General features: G+C 38.2%; 2 protein-coding genes across 4 annotated transcripts in view; one reads left to right on the top strand and one right to left on the bottom strand.

Annotated features, from left to right (window-relative positions):
• The window catches only part of Parg (poly(ADP-ribose) glycohydrolase), a 110988-nt gene that overhangs the window by 67272 nt on the left and 24783 nt on the right, over nt 1-18933 (bottom strand). The window lies entirely within an intron of this gene.
• On the top strand, nt 14061-18832 carry LOC119828144 (heterogeneous nuclear ribonucleoprotein A3-like). The gene is made up of 2 exons (XM_038350225.1): nt 14061-15217; nt 17809-18832. Exon 1 carries the CDS (start codon nt 14061-14063, stop codon nt 15198-15200), a length of 1140 nt encoding a protein of 379 aa, XP_038206153.1. The 3' UTR covers nt 15201-15217; nt 17809-18832.

Below are 18933 nucleotides of genomic sequence, written 5' to 3'. Positions count from 1 at the left end.
TTGACCTTGGGCCTTGATGGCGTATTTCGGGCTTTTTTGGAGTCTAATTAGAGCGCCAATGTTGTACAGCTATTCCCCACCAGATGATACATTTTATTTTGGAGGGAAGTGCATTAAACTTAGGAAGAAAACAACTCAACAGCTTCAGCAAGTTCCTGAAACAGACCAGACTGACCAGGCCCTTCTCCCCTACACTTGTATAAACAGAAGGGACAGCTCAGAGAGTGCTCTCAGATAAACACAGTTGCGTTGCCTGGAAAAAGACACTTTACCAACATACTCAACTGCCTGCAAGCTGTGTAGTGAGAGCTTCAGGTTTCCAACTTTTGTGAAAAGTCACCTATGCTAAGGTGGACTTTTGGAGATCTATCTTTGAATCACTCTTGTTCGTGTAAGTGACCCCAATGAAACTCACTGACTCACCAAGCTGGACTTTGGTGGTATTTTACTATTGAGATCCTATATGTGGGTGAGTAGATGTTTATACCAGTTTCACTAAGAATAGTGCCATGCATCATCCATGCTGCTGAACAAAGATTTAGACTAGCCTCCACTCATACCAACAAATTCTCATCAGCCAAGACAAGGAGAGGAAGGAGAAATAAAGGGAGAGAGACTTCCTTCTAGACCTCACTAAAGCCCCATTTACCAGCACTCCTAATCACAGCTGCTTCTAATGAGCTTCTCATTGGCATTAATTTCTCACTTTAGAAAATGAGCCATCAGAGGCTTAAAATTCTCAAAATTCAAGACTTCTGTGGATAGGATGAATTTCACCATTATGTTACCTTAATTCTAATTAACAACCAATCTGGAAACATTTTTAGTTAGAAAAAAATACTGCCACCCCAGTTCTTGAGACAGAATATGCCCCTTATCAAAAGTAACATTATTTCTAAGACCCAATTCATTAAATATGAAATCTTTTGTAGTTTCATAAACCATGAAGGTCTTCCCTATGTCATATTTTCTGTATGATCATTACTTTTCATGTTAGTAAAACGCATAGTTTGTACTTTTAAGATTTTTTTTATACTCTAAGAAATAATTTCAATTTTTAATTTAAGAGAATTCAATGAAAGCTTACCAAACTTATTAATACAATAAAAATTCCATACAAATCAAGAACTGTACATACACAGAGTACTTCATTCTTGATAACTTAGTATTAATAAACAAAACTACAATATGAATTTCACTTTAATTAAAGCTGAAAGAAACCTAATTCTCAAAAGGTTTAAGGGCACCCTCTGGTGGCAGATTCTTTAGAAGAAGAAAAATTTATTAGCAATTAAGACAAGTACTACTACAAAGAAAATATTTCTAATTCAATTTCAAATTCTACTTAGGAACTCAATTATTTCAAGTAATATACAGTCTAGAAAAAATTCAAAATGTGATTTAAAAAATGCTAAGAAGTTAGAGAAATCTCGAGTGGGAGGATGTGACCGACCAGCAGCTTTTACCTAAGCAGCACCCATCCTCAGTCAGGATGGCATTAACTAAGTACAGGGAGCAAGTGGAACCTAACCAGCCCTAATAGAACAGCCCATTCCAAAAGGTTCCCTAAAACATGCCCTGTAACAGCTACTCAAAGGCCAAAGAATCTCAGGGATGACCTAGTACAGAAGTTTGAATCTGAATGTAATGAGGACTTTTAAGTTTCACCTCATTTTAATTAGTCACAAGTGGCCACTGACTACTATTTGAGCAGCATGGATCTTGTTCCACTTGCTAATCAATTCTAAAGAAATGGTCACCTGAGTATCCAGGGAAGAATTAGAGGCTCTCAGTCAAATGTGTAGTTAATTATAAACCACACAAACTAAATCATCAGCTTTGTGCTTAAGTTTTTAAAATTAAATTGTGTCAGGCTTAATTCATTTTTGTGTTTGAAGATGGTCAGATAGTTTCTTCCTAAAAATAGTTCTGGCTCTATAGCTTATATAAGGCGGAAGATGAAAAGATCAGGGTGTGCTTCATGTTCAAGAAAACAGATTAGAGTTTAGGGTTAACCTATCGTTTGGGCATTTAGTCTTTTTCTGCATGTTGGGAATTAAAGAAGTAAATAGGCTCAAAGTGAGTTTGCTGCGCTCAGGAATTTCAGAGAACAAAAGGCTGGTTCCCCTTAAATCTAGTCACAGGTTGCGAATGTGCACTGTTTACCTCCTCTGTCTAGACCATCAAGTTGAGCTTTGGGAGGAATGACCATGAACACCGCCAAGCCTTTCCTCTAGTGAGATATACTTCAGCATAAACATGCATTCAACAATCCTAAGGGTGATGTCTACCGTCTCCTTCTCTACTTGCTGTCAATCTGAGGCCAACTGTCACCTTACACAGTTACTCTGAAATGGCTCAGAGATTGTGGTTCAAACCTCACACTCCATGGGAGTCAGGAATTAGAATGCACCAAGAGGTCCTACCTGGAAGAAGCTTAGCCTTAGGAAAATACAGATGTTCAAACAGAACCTGAGAAACAAAAAGTGCAGAGAGAAGACAGAACCGTGAGGACACTGAAGAACAGGGAGGAGGGGCTGAAATGACAAGACACCAAACCTGAGCTGAGACTTCAAGATGGAAGGGAAGCAAACAGCTTGCCAGAGAACCACAATGAGAGTTTTAGACTAAGAGGCTAGGAACAGGAGGTAGTGTGAAGCAACGCCAGAGAGGTGGGCAGAGACAACATAAAATAATTTAATAAATTATCGACCAAGAGAACTGAAAATAGGAGAATGTTATAGAAGGTTTCAGAACATATGCTTCAGACAGCCCACTGTGTAACTCCAAGAGGAACTTAGAGAGCACACGGGTCAGCTGAGCAGTGACAGCAGTACACCAGCTGCGCCATGTTACTAATATGGAGGAGACAGCGCTGTAAAGACAGAGGTGAGCTTCAGAAAGCTCAGGAAGGAAAGTTACAGCATCTGATAAGATGGGGGAAGGACAGCTGACTGGAAGTAGTGGCTTGGGGCAGCTAAAATGATTAACAAATTCTAATTTCGTGTCGTTTCTTCAACTCTCAAGAAAGGCACAGTAGTGCACACCTTTAATCCCAGAATTTGGGGAGCAGAAAGAGATATATCTCTCTGAGTTTAAGGCCAGACTGGCCTACATAGTGAGTCCCAGGCCAGCCAGGGCCACACAGTATGACCCTGCCTCTAGAAACAAAACAAAACATCTACCACTAACAACAAAAACTCTTCTATACACCCTGGTTTTCCATTGTAAAACAGAAATGCTTTAACAATGTCTAGCTATTGGGGCAGGGCTGTTGGAATTAGAAAAGGGGTACTGCTTATACTGTACAAAGTAAAGCTCTCAAAAATAAGGACCACCACTGTCTCCATCAGATAGCCACAGAGGATGCTCCAGCAAAGAAAGAAAATATAAGGAATATCTTGCAATACAGGCAAATCTTGGAGGAACCTGAGCTAAGATTGAACCTGGAATGTTCTGTGATTCTTGGGCAAAAGGCATGAAGAAGAAAAGATCTCTTGCAGGAAGGAGACAGAAAACACAGCCAAGAAAGGGCTGTGTATAGCAGAGACTGAGAAGCTTCAATATTCCACTACCAGAGGAAGATGCTTGTTGTTTATCTTTGAGCTGTTCTTCCCATGGCTCTGGAAATACCCCATATTTTACTATGCTGGAAATGGTTCTTGCTTGAGAAAATGTTTTTTTTTTTTTAAATACTCTTCTTACAACCAAAGAACAGTTGTGGCAACCAGGGACTAAGGCATTCCACTTACAAACAAAGGAATATGAAGGATTCATTCTTAATGGGTCACAACATATAATATTAAATGAAAGTTAATTTAATAGGAATTAAGGCATCACATCAAACTGGGTACATAAAATGCCAAATGCCCAAAGAAGTAGCATAGTTCAAAGCTAAAAGCCGAGAGATGTAAGCCACAGGAGAGATTAAAGCACCGAATTATTGCACTCTAACAGAGTAGGCATCTGAATAATGAAGTCAATACTAAAGTCACATTTAAAAGGAATAGCTACTTACTATTTAATTCAAATAAATAAATGAAAGGCTGGCAGCTAGAGGACATTAATATACAAGATTAATTTCATTATTAGAATGCAGAACAAACTCTACTGAATCAATTTCCACTTTTGAATACCCATAACATCTGACATCCTTGTGTGCCAAGTGATAAATACAATCTAGTATTTCATAATCAAAAGATAGCTCTAACTTAATCAATGACATCAATGGCACATGGAAGGCTCCACTAAGAATGAGCTTCCACAACTTGATAAGTCTTTCAAAGTGCCTCATTCCAGTTGTAGCAATGTGTCCTATGGGATATGAACTATATTTAGAAGAACCATGAATATAAATCTTAAACATATGCCCCAATACAATAATGCACATAAACCAAGTGGAAGTGATGATGGAACATGACATATTTCATGTAAACCTACGAGTCACAATTTATCTGTTTTAATATTTTAGTGACTCTGATTAGATGCCTTTTGGTTTCCACAGTTCTCATGAATTAAATTAGCTTGTGCTATAAAGAAATGCAGACCTTATCGATTCCAGAGACTGTGAGTCACCAAGGGAAGAAGTCCAAAAAGGTTAAGCTTCCACAGAATTCCAAGTCAGAGGCTCGAAAGCTACAGAGATAAAGGCATTAGCTGCAGTCTTATGAAACATCCAAGGCTGCTTTCATTTGACTAGGGATTTGCTACAGGTTCTTCATAACAAATACAATAACATTTACAATTTTTTTAAGCTTTCAAGAGAGACCTAGGAAATAAATTATCTATTAATAATTCTAAACCAGAAGCTATAAAGTATGCATTCATTAACAAAACAATACTTCTAATACTAAAAACCCACAATACCAAAGGGCTACACTGGAGAAATATCTTTATTGAATACAGAAGTCTGTTTAGGTTTGAAACAGTGATCACCACAACTACCTGCCTTAGATTAGTTTTCTTCAAACTAGTCTAAAGAATATTATCATTGAGTAAAATGTTTATAGAAAACCAGCTACGAGGAAGGGCAAATTAACTTCAACATATAGATGTTGCTAATTATCTTTGATACAGTTACAATCATGATAATATGTTATATTATGGAAGGGTAGGCAGTCTACGATATACCCTGTGATGCATAAGTGTATCAAAGCTCAAGTGATACAGATGCTCACACTACTGTCTTTTTTATGTTCCTTAAAGATAACTTTTATGCTGAATTTTTCTAATCATTTTAAGATTTTGTCACATAATACAGATGTTAGTCAAAACTTAAAGCCATTAATTTCCCCATGTGAGAACTTTGTAAACTACTTTAATACAAGTTATGTTGTTTTTCTGGGTGTATATTCTTGCTCTGCTAGTACATTATAATTTTAAGCTTCTCATAATCACAAAACATTAAGAAATCTTATCTTATTTAAATATAGGTATAATAGTACAACAGTACATACTTTACCCTGGGACATAATAAATTGTGTTGTCCTGTAAAATGGCCAAAATCAAAAATACTGATGACAACTTCTGCTGGAGAGGTTGTGGGGAAAAGGGAACACTCCTGCATTGCTGCTGGGAATGCAAGCTGGTACAACCCCTTTGGATGTCAGAAAATTAAGAAACAACCTTTCTCAAGACCCAGTAATACTACTTTTGGGTATATATCCAAAGGATGCTCAATTTTGCCACAAGGACATGTGCTCAACTATGTTCATAGCAGCTTTGTTTGTCATAGCCAGAACCTAGACACAACCTAAATGCCCCTCGATTGAGAATGGATAAAAAAAATGTGGTACATTTATACAATGGAGTACTACACAACAGAAAAAAAAAACAGCTTGAATTCTGCAGGAAAATGGATGGAGCTAGAAAGCATTATTTTGAGTGAGGTAACCCAGGCCCAGAAAGACAATTATCACATGTACTCACTCATAAGTGGTTTTTAAACATAAAGCAAAGAAAGCCAGCCTACAAACCACAATCCCAGAGAACTTAGACAACAATGAGGTCACTAAGAGAGACTTACATAGATACAATCTACACAGGAAGTAGAAAGTAGAAAAAGACAAGATCTCCTGAGTAAATTGGGAGCATGGGAACCTTGGGGGAGGATTGAAGGGTGGAGGGAGGGGCATGGAGGGGAGCACAGAAAAATGTAAAGCTCAATAAAAATCAATTTAAAAAGTTTGTTACATAAATCAATTTTAGAATTTAAGGCTCTCTCTATATCAAATATTTTTGCACATATCGTGAAATATATAGTCATTAAATTTATATATACCAAACAAACTTTTTTATTGAAGGCCTTTTGTTTCATTTGGCATTTTTTGTCATTAACTTTTTGCTTGTTTGATTTTTGTTTTTGCCAAGAAGGAAAAGAACATTAAATTTGGGTAAGTAGTGGTGAGGAGACGTGGGAGGAGTTGGGGGAGGGGAAACATGCTCAAAACATATTGTATGAAGATTCTAAATTTAAAAGGATGTGTGCAGGTTAATGAATAGTTATAAAGCACTTTAGACCCACCATCCACTCCTGAAACAGAAAGAGCTCCTCTTAAACATTCATCCATGCTCCTCCTCAGTCTCTGGCTTTAATGCATGAAATAAACCTCAAGTTAAGTAATTAAGAATTAAATGAAGTAATGCCACAGGTGCTAAAAGATGGAAATGTTTAAAGCTCCTTTATAATGCATTAAAACAAGAGAGCATTCACTAACATATAAGGCATACCGTTTAAACCTCCTGTGAAAAATGCCCAGAGTAAGAATATCGATCTATTTGGAATATAAATTATTGAAGTGCTTGGGTTTAATTTTGTGTAACGCCACACAGGAGGACCATAAAAAACATGATTTGTTCCCAATACTTCTAACAGCTGGCAGTAAAGAAGGCCACTAGCACTCAAGATGCAAACCATTAAATAACTGCAATTTCAACATGGTGTACCTAATATAAATAACTATAAATTACAAATTAATAGATTTATCTCTGTAATTTTTGCTGGCTTTTGACAAAATAATCACAGCTTCAGCCATACTCCTACTTCCATTCCAAAACAGGACGGTCGTGTGTCGCGACTGGAACTATGGGTCCCGTGATTCTATCAAAGACAGAAGTCTGAAGGTAATAACAGTAATGTGGAATCAAGCTTTATTACTAATGCTAGTATGATATTAAATTTCACTGGATATTTTCTCCTTCACAAAGCACAGCACTCAGCATTCAATGTGATAATTAAATAGTTAGTGTAGTAACGTGACCAAAAGATGACAATAATATACTATATATTTCTAAAAGTTAAGTTCTTCAATGCTTTCTCTATAAAGAAATGATAAATGTTTTAGAAAATCAATGTTTAATTTGATTTAAATATTATACAGTATAAACATGTACTGAAATATCACATTGGTATCTATACATACAGTTTTTAATTCTTATAGTTTTTAATTCTTATCAGTTAAAAATAAATATAAATTTAAAAAAAATTCAAAATCCTTTAAGAAAACAATATTTACGAACTCTTTAGACTGAAAAGCATTCCTACTCCAGAAGGTAGATACAGGTAACACAAAACATACATAATTCATTTTCTATTTCAAACCTCGCCAAACAATTATTTCCCTGGCACTAAATCACTCCTTTTCCACTACCACTGCCATTTTTAATGCCCGACACTCACTTCTCACTAACTGTGGAAGGCCTGGGCAGCACTGTCCCCGTGGGCTATGACTTAATAAAGTTCTATATTAATCTTCCAAGATGTGACAGATAAGAAAACATACAAACATCTTAAACATCTAAAATTTTTGGTTAACTACAGGAACAATGACAGAATAGCCATTCTATCACAGCAGAGAAACTACCCCATGCCTCTAGCTATTCTACATGGATAGTCTCAAATCTCTAACACTGCAATGGCTGAGAAAATGTCAATTTAATAGACTACTATGCAATCATTAATACTAAAAACTATACATCTGTAACAGAAAAATTTGTAATATACAATAAGCAAGACATTTAAGCATATATTTAGATGAAAATTTAATTATATAAGACAAATATAAATATTTAAAACATTATACACACAGGCAAACTTGAGAATACAGTAAGAGAAGGGGGGACAGAAGGGGAGCAGGGAAAAATGCATAGCACATAACTTTTAAAACAATCAAAATAAGAAGGATATTAAAAAAAAGAATTCAGTAAGAAAGTAAGTATTCGCTCTGGCTCAAGTTCTTTTATTCCTCTGCATGTTGACAGGTAAATAAAAATGGAAAGGAATCCTTTCCCTAAAGAGCTATAAAACTATCATCAGCACCTTGGTAATCACATTGTATTTACGACCTACACTAAACCTACACAAACTTGATATATATCTCACCCTGATCCTTTGTGTATGCCGGGGACAAGGTCTCCAGATAAAGAGGGAAGCGCATTCTGATTAGGAGAGGAAGGGGGGAAAGAATGAAAGGATGAAATAATTACTACCCAGCGAGGTCAAAGAGGTACCAGTGGGATGTTCTACTGCCATCTCAAGGTATCAAATTTAATATTAGTTTAAGGAAGTTATCCACTTAAAGCCAAGAAGATTACAAAATACAAATGTTATATTCAATAACTAAGTGGCAAAGAAAAAACTGTATCAATTTGGTTAACTTTTCATTGCATCAGAAATTAAATCTCTCTAAGAACTAGACTCATTAAGATTCAAGGATACTGAGACATCCAATTTCCTGTCAGAGGGACAGATAAGGAATCCATTACTTTATGGCTGTCATGGGTCAAAAGCTCAATAAAGCAACCCTGAAATCTGGTACCAACTCAAAAAGTACAATTAATTTGGATTCTAACATGATTATAAAAAGCTGCCTCCTGAAGCTTCTTTTTGCATAAATTAACAAACATCCTAAAATTCATATCCAAATGCAAAAGATCCAACAAAGCCAAATAACCAGAGAAAAAAATCAAGTTAGAAGATACATGCTTCCTGATTTCCTAACGCTGACTACAAAGGTACGGTAATAAGACTGAAGCCTAGGATAAACTTCCACACATACAGGAACTTGGGTTTTGAGAAGGGAACCAAAAGAATTAGAGAACACGCTTCTCACAAATGGTGTTTGGACAATTGACTAGCTATAATCAAAATAATGAAGCTGGACCCCTATTTCTTTTAATAAATACCCAAAAATTAACTGGAAATGGATGCTCACATAGAAAATAATAAACTGAGGGCTGGCCAGATAGCTTAGCAGATAAAGGAACCTTTCAAAAGCTTGATGATGTGGGCTCCATTCCCAGAGTCCACAAAGGGGACGAGAAGTGACTCTGAAAGGGTTCTCTGACCTCCACATTACGTTTGTGTGTAGATGTGTCCCTGTATACACACACAACACACTAAATATTTCTTTTTAGATTTAGAGTATAATAAAAACGAGCTTTTAACTCATATGCAAAATTTAATGTAAAATGAGTAAAAAAAGTAAAGCCAAGTGTAGTGGTGTATGCCTTTAATCCCCAGCACTCAGGCAGAGGCAGGTGGAACTCTGTGATTTGGAGATCAGTCTGGTCTACAAAGTGAGTTCCAGGACAGCCAGGGCTACAAAGTGAGACCCTGCTTCAAAAACAAAAACACATTTAAAAAAATGAGTAATGTAGATGAGCGTAAGTACAAATATGCAAAGTTCTTAGAGGACTGGAGACACCCCAGCAGTTAAGAGCACTTAGTGTTCTTGCAAAGACCCTGTACTTGGTTCCTAGCACCTATACAGTGGCTCACAATCCTCTCTAATGCTAATTCCAGGGAAATTTGATGCCCTCTTCTGAACTCTGCAAGATTACTACCTTATCAGGCATTGCTAGGCCTCAGGCATTCTCTGGAACAGTGGCACAGAAAATTCCTATGAACCTCAGCCGTCCCCACCCAAATCGTATATAACTCATGGTTAAAAAAAACTAGTACCAAAAGGTCAATTTTGTCAAGTTCTGTTGCTAGCTTGGGAGAAGGCTTGGCCCATTGGAGCACTGCCGCTGTGTGCTGACTCTGGGGAGTCAGGGAGAGAAAACAGGTTTGCACTTCACATGTGCCTTGGGTGGGAGTCTTGTCCCTGGGACACTTTTCCTGTAGTTCCGGGGCCCTCTTTAAAGAGACTTATCTTCTTAACAATTACAGATCTTCTTCATCTGCACTTTGCCTGTTCAAAAAGCTAAACTGCCATTTCTTGACAAACTTCACATTTTTTCTTGTCCTCCTGATCTACTTTCTACTCTCTCGCAGACCTAGTAAGACAGTGAGCTGTAACCATGCCACAAACTGAAGGCTATCCTTTCTTCAAATTGTCTTTGCCAAACAAACCAGCCCATTACCTTTAAATTCAGCCTCACTCAGCCTCTCAGGATTCACGATGTTCCCTAACCCAGTCAGTATAGTCTTTGTTTTCTGCTGAGACTTAATGAGCCAGACCCACACGGTGGGTGCACATTTCACATTTTTGTCTCCAAAGCTCCCAACAGAATGACCCATTAAGCTCTGCTAATCATTGTAGCCAAGGGTTATCCAGTCCAAAGTTCCAAACTCTTCACATTTCTCCTGCAAAGCAATTCCAATGGCCTAAGAACCACATGGTCAAGTCTATCAGCAGCAGCCCCAAGGTCTCCTCCATACCGCTTTTCTGTTACCTGCCTTGCGGCCTAACAAAGGCAGCTTGAGGAAAGAAGTGCTTATTTTGGCTCACAGTCATGATGGAGCAGTAATCAGGGAAGCAGTCCTCAGACACAGCACTATACTGCCGTCACAGTCAAAACGCAGATAACAGATGTTACTACTTCATTTCCTTTCTCTCTTATTCAGTCCAGGACCCATGAGATAGTGCCACCCAAGGTTAAAGTGGCTATTCCCCCCAAGAACTAACCTAAAGTAACTAATCTAATCCTTCACAAGCATGCTCAGAGACTTGTTTCTAGGTAATTCTAAACCCTGCCAAAATAGACAACGAAGCTACCAAACCAACCTGTTATTCGTTTAAGAGATGTATTTCCTTTAATTGTATTTTCATAAATACTCTCAACTAACCAAGAGGTATATCTTCTATGCTTTTGTCCACTGACCCTAAATATAAGTATTTTGTCCTTCCATGGCATACCAGGCCCTATTAGAATATTTCTTCTGCTATGCTACTTAATTATTATACTCATATGGACATGTCCAATGTCCCTTTAAAATGATAAAGCTAATAAGCGATTCTTTATCTTGCATAATAAAGTGTATTATGTACAGAGGTATTTAGTGTTCTTTAGGGACAAACATTGTAGTAGTCTGAATGTAACTGGCTCCCATAATCATAGGGAACAGCACTATTAGGAAGTATGGCTTTGCTGGAGTAGGTATGGCCTTGTTAGAGGAAGTGTGTCACTGTGGGGTGGGCTTTGAGGTTTCCTATGCTCAGGATACCACCCAGTGTTTCAGTTGAATTCCTATTGCCTGCAAGATATAAGTAAGACTCTCAGCTACTCCTCCGGCGCCATGTCTGCCAGCATGCCACCATGTTCCCCACCATGATGATGATGAACTAAACTTTGGAACTATGAGCTGATTCCTTCAATTAAATGTTTTCTTTATGAGAGTTGCCGTGGTCATGGTTGTCTCTTCACAGCAATAAAACCAAAGACAAACATCATTACAATAGAAAGCATACAGGTTTTGGACTCTAATAATCTTTCCTATATCCAGTAAATAGTTACCTTCACCTACTTGCTTAGGAACTGATCAAATTCAAATCTATTCCCATTTCAAGTATATATCTTAAAAACTGTTTACAATTTTCTCCCTGAATTGGATATTAGACTTAAATTTTAGAAAAGTAAGGATACAATAAGCAGCAATTCCTTTTTGATATATGGAGGTCTTCTCGTCAATAAATAATATAAAAGGTTTCTTTTTCTTCTTTCCTTAAAAGCAACTGAAGAATTTCTTTAGGTCTATAAAAATTATAATACATAGACGATATACACAGGAAGAATCTCAAATTATAAAAGGCAAGTTGTCAACCTTATAATCTAATTATAAATCCCAATAATATTAAAATTATTTAGTCTGAGAAGTCATGTTATTTAAATCAGAAGTTTCATATCACATTGATATTATAACTGATAAAATTCTGTTGTATTACATATTTTTTTTAATAATTTATTTTACTTTATTTTATTGCATTAGTGTGAAGATATCAGATCCCCTGGAACTTGAGTTACAGACAATTGTAAGCTACCATATGGGTGCTGGGAACTGAACCTGGGTCCTCTAGAAAGACAACTAGGACTCTTAACTGCTCAGCCATATAGCCTATTGAAGATGGGTGGCCAAGTTTGGGTTGCCAGGGCGACCAGCACTGAGGCTTTGACTCTAACAATTCTGGAATCACAGTTAATGCCTGGCATCAACAACATACCTCCACTACATACAGGCTATCAGGACATCCGGGCAGGGAGTCTGACTGCGATGTGTCACTAGTTAAGCAGGTTTTCTGGAACCTTCATGTATCTCTCCACAACCCTCTCGCATTTGCATCTAAAGTAGCTCCATGCAGAAAACACTAAGTTATGCTCCTAGCTAAAAATGTAGCTGGGTCCCTTCTATCACAAGCTGCAGTGGCATTTAAATACTTCCCCGGATGAACCTGAGAAAAATATGGCCCTGGGGAGTACTGGGCAAACAGGATACCCAGAAAATTCTCTTTGTTTGGGAATTCTCCTTTGAAATGAACTTGCATTTTTATAAGCTGAAACATCAACAGCTGGGGTCTTGCCCTCCAGATATCATTTCTATTGTCCCAAGATGAACTGTAGTTAATTATACTAAGATTTTAATAATACAGACTCTACATTTTCTTCTATGACTCTAACCCAATTCACTCTTTTCCTACACATTTTTCACATCTTTCTGCTCTGTGTTTTGTTTTGAATTTTATTATAAACCCCACCAAACACATTGAATAATAATTATACTAAACATATTGAGCAATAATTATACCACAACCTGAATGCTATGCTGTTTTGAAATTTCCTTAGTTGACTATTTTTGAATTTTTTCACCCAGTTTTAGGACACAACAGAAAGTAGTCAATTTGTTTTGCCTAGCTCTAATAAAAATGGCTTCTCTAGTCCAGACCCCACATGACTCCCGTTTTCCCTGGAACTTCATGACTGCACTCCTATCAGCACTCTGGCCTTTTGCACCAGCACTAGAATGCTCCATTAGAAGCACACCAGGGCCCACAGCTTCAAACTCTTTTTCATTTTTCCTACAAATGATTTCAAAGGCCTCACGGTCCAATTTATAGTACACCATTCCTAGGGCCAGTGTTCTGCATTAGTTACTTTTCTCAACACTGAAATCAAATATACAACAAGACACAACTTAAGAGAAGGTTTATTTTGGCTAATGGTTTCAGAGGGTATTACACCTATCATGGCAGGGAAGGCATGGATGGCTAAGATCGGCTCATAGAGCCAGGTGGTGGTGGCACATGCCTAATTTAATCCCAGCACTCGGGAGGCCGAGGCAGGTGAATCTCTGTGAGTTTGAGGCCAGCCTGGTCTACAAGAGCTAGTTAAAGGACAGGCTCTAAAACTACAGCGAAACCTTGTATTGAAAAACAAAAACAGGGCTGGAGAGATGGCTCACAGGTTAAGAGCATTGCCTGCTCTTCCAAAGGTCCTGAGTTCAATTCCCAGCAACCACATGGTGGCTCACAACCATCTGCAATGAGGTCTGGTGCCCTCTTCTGGCCTTCAGGCATACACACAGACAGAATATTGTATCCATAATAAATAAATAAATATTTAAAAAAAAAAAGAAAAACAAAAACAAAAACAAGATTGGCTCATACTTGTAGCCCCTAGAAGTGTAAAGCATGACATGTGACCATCTCCATGCCTCTAAGTCCTACCTCTGCCAGTCAGCTTCACACCCAAAAGGTTCCACAACCTTTTAAAACAGGGCTATCGGCCTCTTCCTCTCGGTCCCATATTGAACTCGAGTTGGAAGAGGCGAGTCCGGTCTCAAAATGGAGGTAAAACCGCCGCCCGGTCGCCCCCAGCCTGACCCCGGCCGTCGCCGCCGCCGCCGGGGGGAGGAGGGCCATGATCCAAAGGAACCAGAACAGTTGAGGAAACTGTTTATTGGTGGTCTGAGCTTTGAAACCACAGATGATAGCTTAAGAGAACATTTTGAGAAATGGGGCACACTTACAGACTGTGTGGTAATGAGAGATCCCCAAACAAAACGTTCCAGGGGCTTTGGTTTTGTGACCTACTCTTGTGTTGAAGAGGTGGATGCTGCAATGTGTGCTCGGCCACACAAAGTTGATGGGCGTGTGGTGGAACCAAAGAGAGCTGTTTCTAGAGAGGATTCTGTAAAGCCTGGTGCCCATTTAACAGTGAAGAAAATCTTTGTTGGTGGTATTAAAGAGGATACAGAAGAGTATAACCTGAGAGACTACTTTGAAAAGTATGGCAAGATTGAAACCATAGAAGTTATGGAAGACAGGCAGAGTGGGAAAAAGAGAGGATTTGCTTTTGTGACTTTTGATGACCATGACACAGTTGATAAAATTGTTGTTCAGAAATACCACACTATTAATGGGCATAATTGTGAAGTGAAAAAGGCCCTTTCTAAACAAGAGATGCAGTCTGCTGGATCACAGAGAGGCCGTGGAGGTGGATCTGGCAATTTTATGGGTCGTGGAGGAAACTTTGGAGGTGGTGGAGGTAATTTTGGTCGTGGTGGAAACTTTGGTGGAAGAGGAGGCTATGGTGGTGGAGGTGGTGGCAGCAGAGGTAGTTATGGAGGTGGTGATGGTGGATATAATGGATTTGGAGGGGATGGTGGCAACTACGGTGGTGGTCCTGGCTACAGCAGTAGAGGAGGCTATGGTGGTGGTGGACCAGGCTATGGAAACCAGGGTGGTGGATATGGTGGTGGAGGAGGAGGAGGATATGACGGTTACAATGAAGGAGGAAATTTTGGTGGAGGTAACTATGGTGGTGGGAACTATAATGACTTTGGAAATTACAGTGGACAACAGCAATCAAATTATGGACCCATGAAAGGGGGCAGTTTTGGTGGAAGAAGCTCAGGCAGTCCCTATGGTGGTGGCTATGGATCAGGTGGTGGAAGTGGTGGATATGGTAGCAGAAGGTTTTAAAAAAACAGCAGAAAAGGGCTACAGTTCTTAGCAGGAGAGAGAGCGAGGAGTTGTCAGGAAAGCTGCAGGTTACTTTGAGACAGTCGTCCTAAATGCATTAGAGGAACTGTAAAAATCTGCCACAGAAGGAGCGATGATCCATAGTCAGAAAAGTTACCGCAGCTTAAACAGGAGGCCCTTCTTGTTCAGGACTGTCAGAGCCACAGTTTGCAAAAAGTGCAGCTATTGATTAATGCAATGTAGTGTCAATTAGATGTACATTCCTGAGGTCTTTTATCTGTTGTAGCTTTGTCTTTCTTTTTCTTTTCATTACATCAGGTATATTGCCCTGTAAATTGTGGTAGTGGTACCAGGAATAAAAAATTAAGGAATTTTTAACTTTTCAATATTTGTGTAGTTCAGTTTTTCTACATTTTAGTACAGAAACTTTAACAAAAAATACGCAGTTTTGAAGGTGTTTCCTTGCGAGTTAACAAGTAAAGAAGAAGATCATTGTTAATTACTATTTTGTATGAATTTTGCTAAAGTTAACTGTAAAGAAACACCTACTGACTTGCAATTTAAGGGGAATCTATTCTCCCCATTTCCAAAACCATGATAAATGGGCGCTGACATGTGGAGAGAATAGATATTTGTATGTTTGCAATGTGTGTTTTAGATAATTAGGAATTGGGTAATAAAAAATAGCATATTTGTGAATTAAATAGCATTAAGATTACTTTCAAATGAAAAAGATCTCAAAAGTTCCTATTTGGTTTTTGTGCATTTTCTTTTCAAAATGTAATCATGATTTTAGTATGTTAGATTTATTGAGTCCTAGCCGTGTTAAGAACATCTCCATTCCTCATTTACCTTGATCACATTGAAAACTGCTGCCAATAGTTTGGGGGGTATAAAGTGTTTATACTGCCCTCTACTAAAGGGTGGTGAATGTATTTCATCTCCCAGTTTTAACAGTCCTAATACAGGACCACCAAGTCTGCTGTCTGAGCAAACTGGTGGATACCTGGTTTGTCCTGCTTTTCAAGTTTAAAATCCTAAAGCACACTGATCTTAGTCCTTTCCTTGGTTTAGTTTCCCACACACACATTTTTTCAGAACAGAGGAATAAAAATCACTTGTTTGAACTCCTAACTGGCTGGCATGCTTTCCTGTTTATACCCTATACATTTTGCTGGATGATGAAGCCAAGGATAGTTAAGGTGTCATTGTCCAAAACAAAGCAGAAAATGTAGCACAGTTGCTTAGTGTGAGCCACCTCACTTCCCAAAGATCTTGAGTTCAAATTTGGATAGTCCTGAATGCTTAAATCCCCAAAGACACGGTTATTATTTGTATATATTTCATCCTAAAACATGTTGGTGTTTGTTCAGAGACCCTGGTTGAGAAGAGTTCTAGATATTAAGGTCGTTTGAAAAATGTCTACTGTTGCGCCAGCTAGTGCTTAACTTCATCCAAGCCCTGAGTATGTGCTCTGCTGTGCTTTCTTTGGCAGTTGAACGCTGAATTCAGATTTTTACTTGGTTTTTGAAGTATAAGCAAAACAAGCAATAAAAAGGGGAATGGGGCGGGCTAGTGTTCAAATATGCTCTCTTGTTGCTCTAATTCTGTGCATTATTAATATTTGGATGCATGCAATGCTAGCATGGAACTTTGGTCTTCACAAATACTGCAGTTTTTCCAGAAAACACTCACAAACCAATAAATGTAACAGACAACATTCCATTTGTTAATGGGCATATGTGAATAAGCAGTGTAGAAAATAGGCTCATGTTAGAAAATGGTTACATCTTTCATAACAAAGTGTGGTTATATAAATGGACACTGTCAATGTTCATAGTTTAAACCTGGGTACCTGGTCAAAATGCTTAGGAAATATTAAAACTGAGCTAAATTGTCTCAAGTCATTTTATTCATATAATAAAGATTTAAAGAATTGGGGAGGTTAACATTTCCTGGTTTTGTTTGTGAAATTGTTGGACACAACCTTGACAGTATCCTTTAATGTCATGAGGTCGATTGTATTGTTAACCAACTTTTTATATTCTGGAACAAGTATAATAGTGAAACATTTTAAGTAAGTTGATGTTTACAACCTATAATCAGGTGAAATCTGTATGTGACCTGTTTATAAGTTGTACAAGGTTAGCTTTTGTGAAGAATGTGGAAAAGTAAGCCATGAGAGTGACTTAACCAGCTTTAAAGGACCTAAGTTGTGCTTTTTAAGCACTGGATCAAAGGAAACCCACTAAGACAGGACTTCAGCAGCCTTTGTGTTTGGACAAGTCAGCATAAATAAAGAATGAGAAGGCAGCAGCAAGAACTTCAACTACAGAGAAGTGGAGGCATAAGATACTATGGTGATAGTGAGCAGCTTTCCAAAAGCTAGTTAAATCTGCTTATTGCAACTGAAATGTCGAAGAAAGTAGCAGGAAGGAGCTCCGCCTTTTGGAACATCAATGAGATAGTTGCCACAGTCACTAGGTCTAGCATTTAGACCTGCAAGGAAGGGCAATAAGCATTAGGTAAGGCTTGAATTTGATTTTTTTCACTAATTAAAGAGTACATTTTTGTAAAGCAAGGTAAGAGTAATCTTTTTAATTTGCAGGTGAATGAGAACCCTACTTGCCTAAATGAGGAATGTCATTCCTACCATCTTAAATACGAAGGTTTCTGGCTGGGTAAGGTTTGTAGCTCACAGTAAAACCTGATAACACCATTGGTTCCCCTACAAATCCATGCAACAGTTTGGAACATTACCCCGTTAGTAGGGACACTGGCAGGATCCTCAGTCTCAGTTTTATTTTGGGTACCCTGTTGAACAAGTTCAAAGACTTGAGGCAGTTAACATTCTGCATTGGCCATGAGTATTTGTCAAAAGCCAGATGTGGCCTCTTCATACATACCACTCACCATTGGTATCTATGATAAAATCCATTTTCTATAAGGGAAACAAAAGTCATGTTAGCTTTCCAGAAAATAATTTTTTGAAATAAGGCTTCGAATGAGCTACTAGTTCCTGCCCTGGGGAAAATGGGGAGCTTTCACAGTGAGCAGGATGCATGCTTCTCTCCTCAAGGTTTGCTTGCGTATCAGTTCACTATCGTGGACCATTAGGAACCAGCACTTTTACTTGTGTGTCTCCCCTCCATTCTCTAAACACAGGGCCTCACTGTTGTCCTGGCCTGGAACATAATCCACTTGCCTGTCCCCCAAATGCTGGCATGGTTAAAGGGTGGTGCCTAATTGTCACTCACGTTCCTTAAAAAACAAAATCCAAAGAACAATTGAGTTACTATTCAGATAAGTTGCTGATTGTTCATAAGGGCTATTTTTTTTTTTTTTGCTGCCTTGAAAGGGCTTTGAAAATTGCTAATTCAGGTTACTTTTTAATAACTTCAGAGGACAAGTTCGCAAAAAATAATGGTTAGAGATGTTTTTCACACAGGGATGCCCTATATGTTTTCCCTTTACTAAGTTTGCTTGGTACTTCAATCAGGACTGAATTTACATGACCATAGGTTATAAGGTAACAATCTTTCAATGGTGGTTCCTTCATTTAGAGGAATGCATTTTTTTAAAGCAGGCATTTACTTTCCATTTCCTTTCTGAAATAAAATGATTTTACTTAATGTGGTTCCACTGTCATTTCTGCAAAAGCATTTTACATAAAAAAGGTTGACAGGAAACAGTTGGGTAATTTTGTTTGACCTGTGGGATAGTTCCTATTTCA

Source organism: Arvicola amphibius, chromosome 12 (assembly GCF_903992535.2).
Source record: "Arvicola amphibius chromosome 12, mArvAmp1.2, whole genome shotgun sequence".
NCBI classification, from domain to species: domain Eukaryota; kingdom Metazoa; phylum Chordata; class Mammalia; order Rodentia; family Cricetidae; genus Arvicola; species Arvicola amphibius.
Note: the sequence above shows the minus strand (reverse complement) of the source record. Positions and strands in the feature narration are given on the sequence as shown.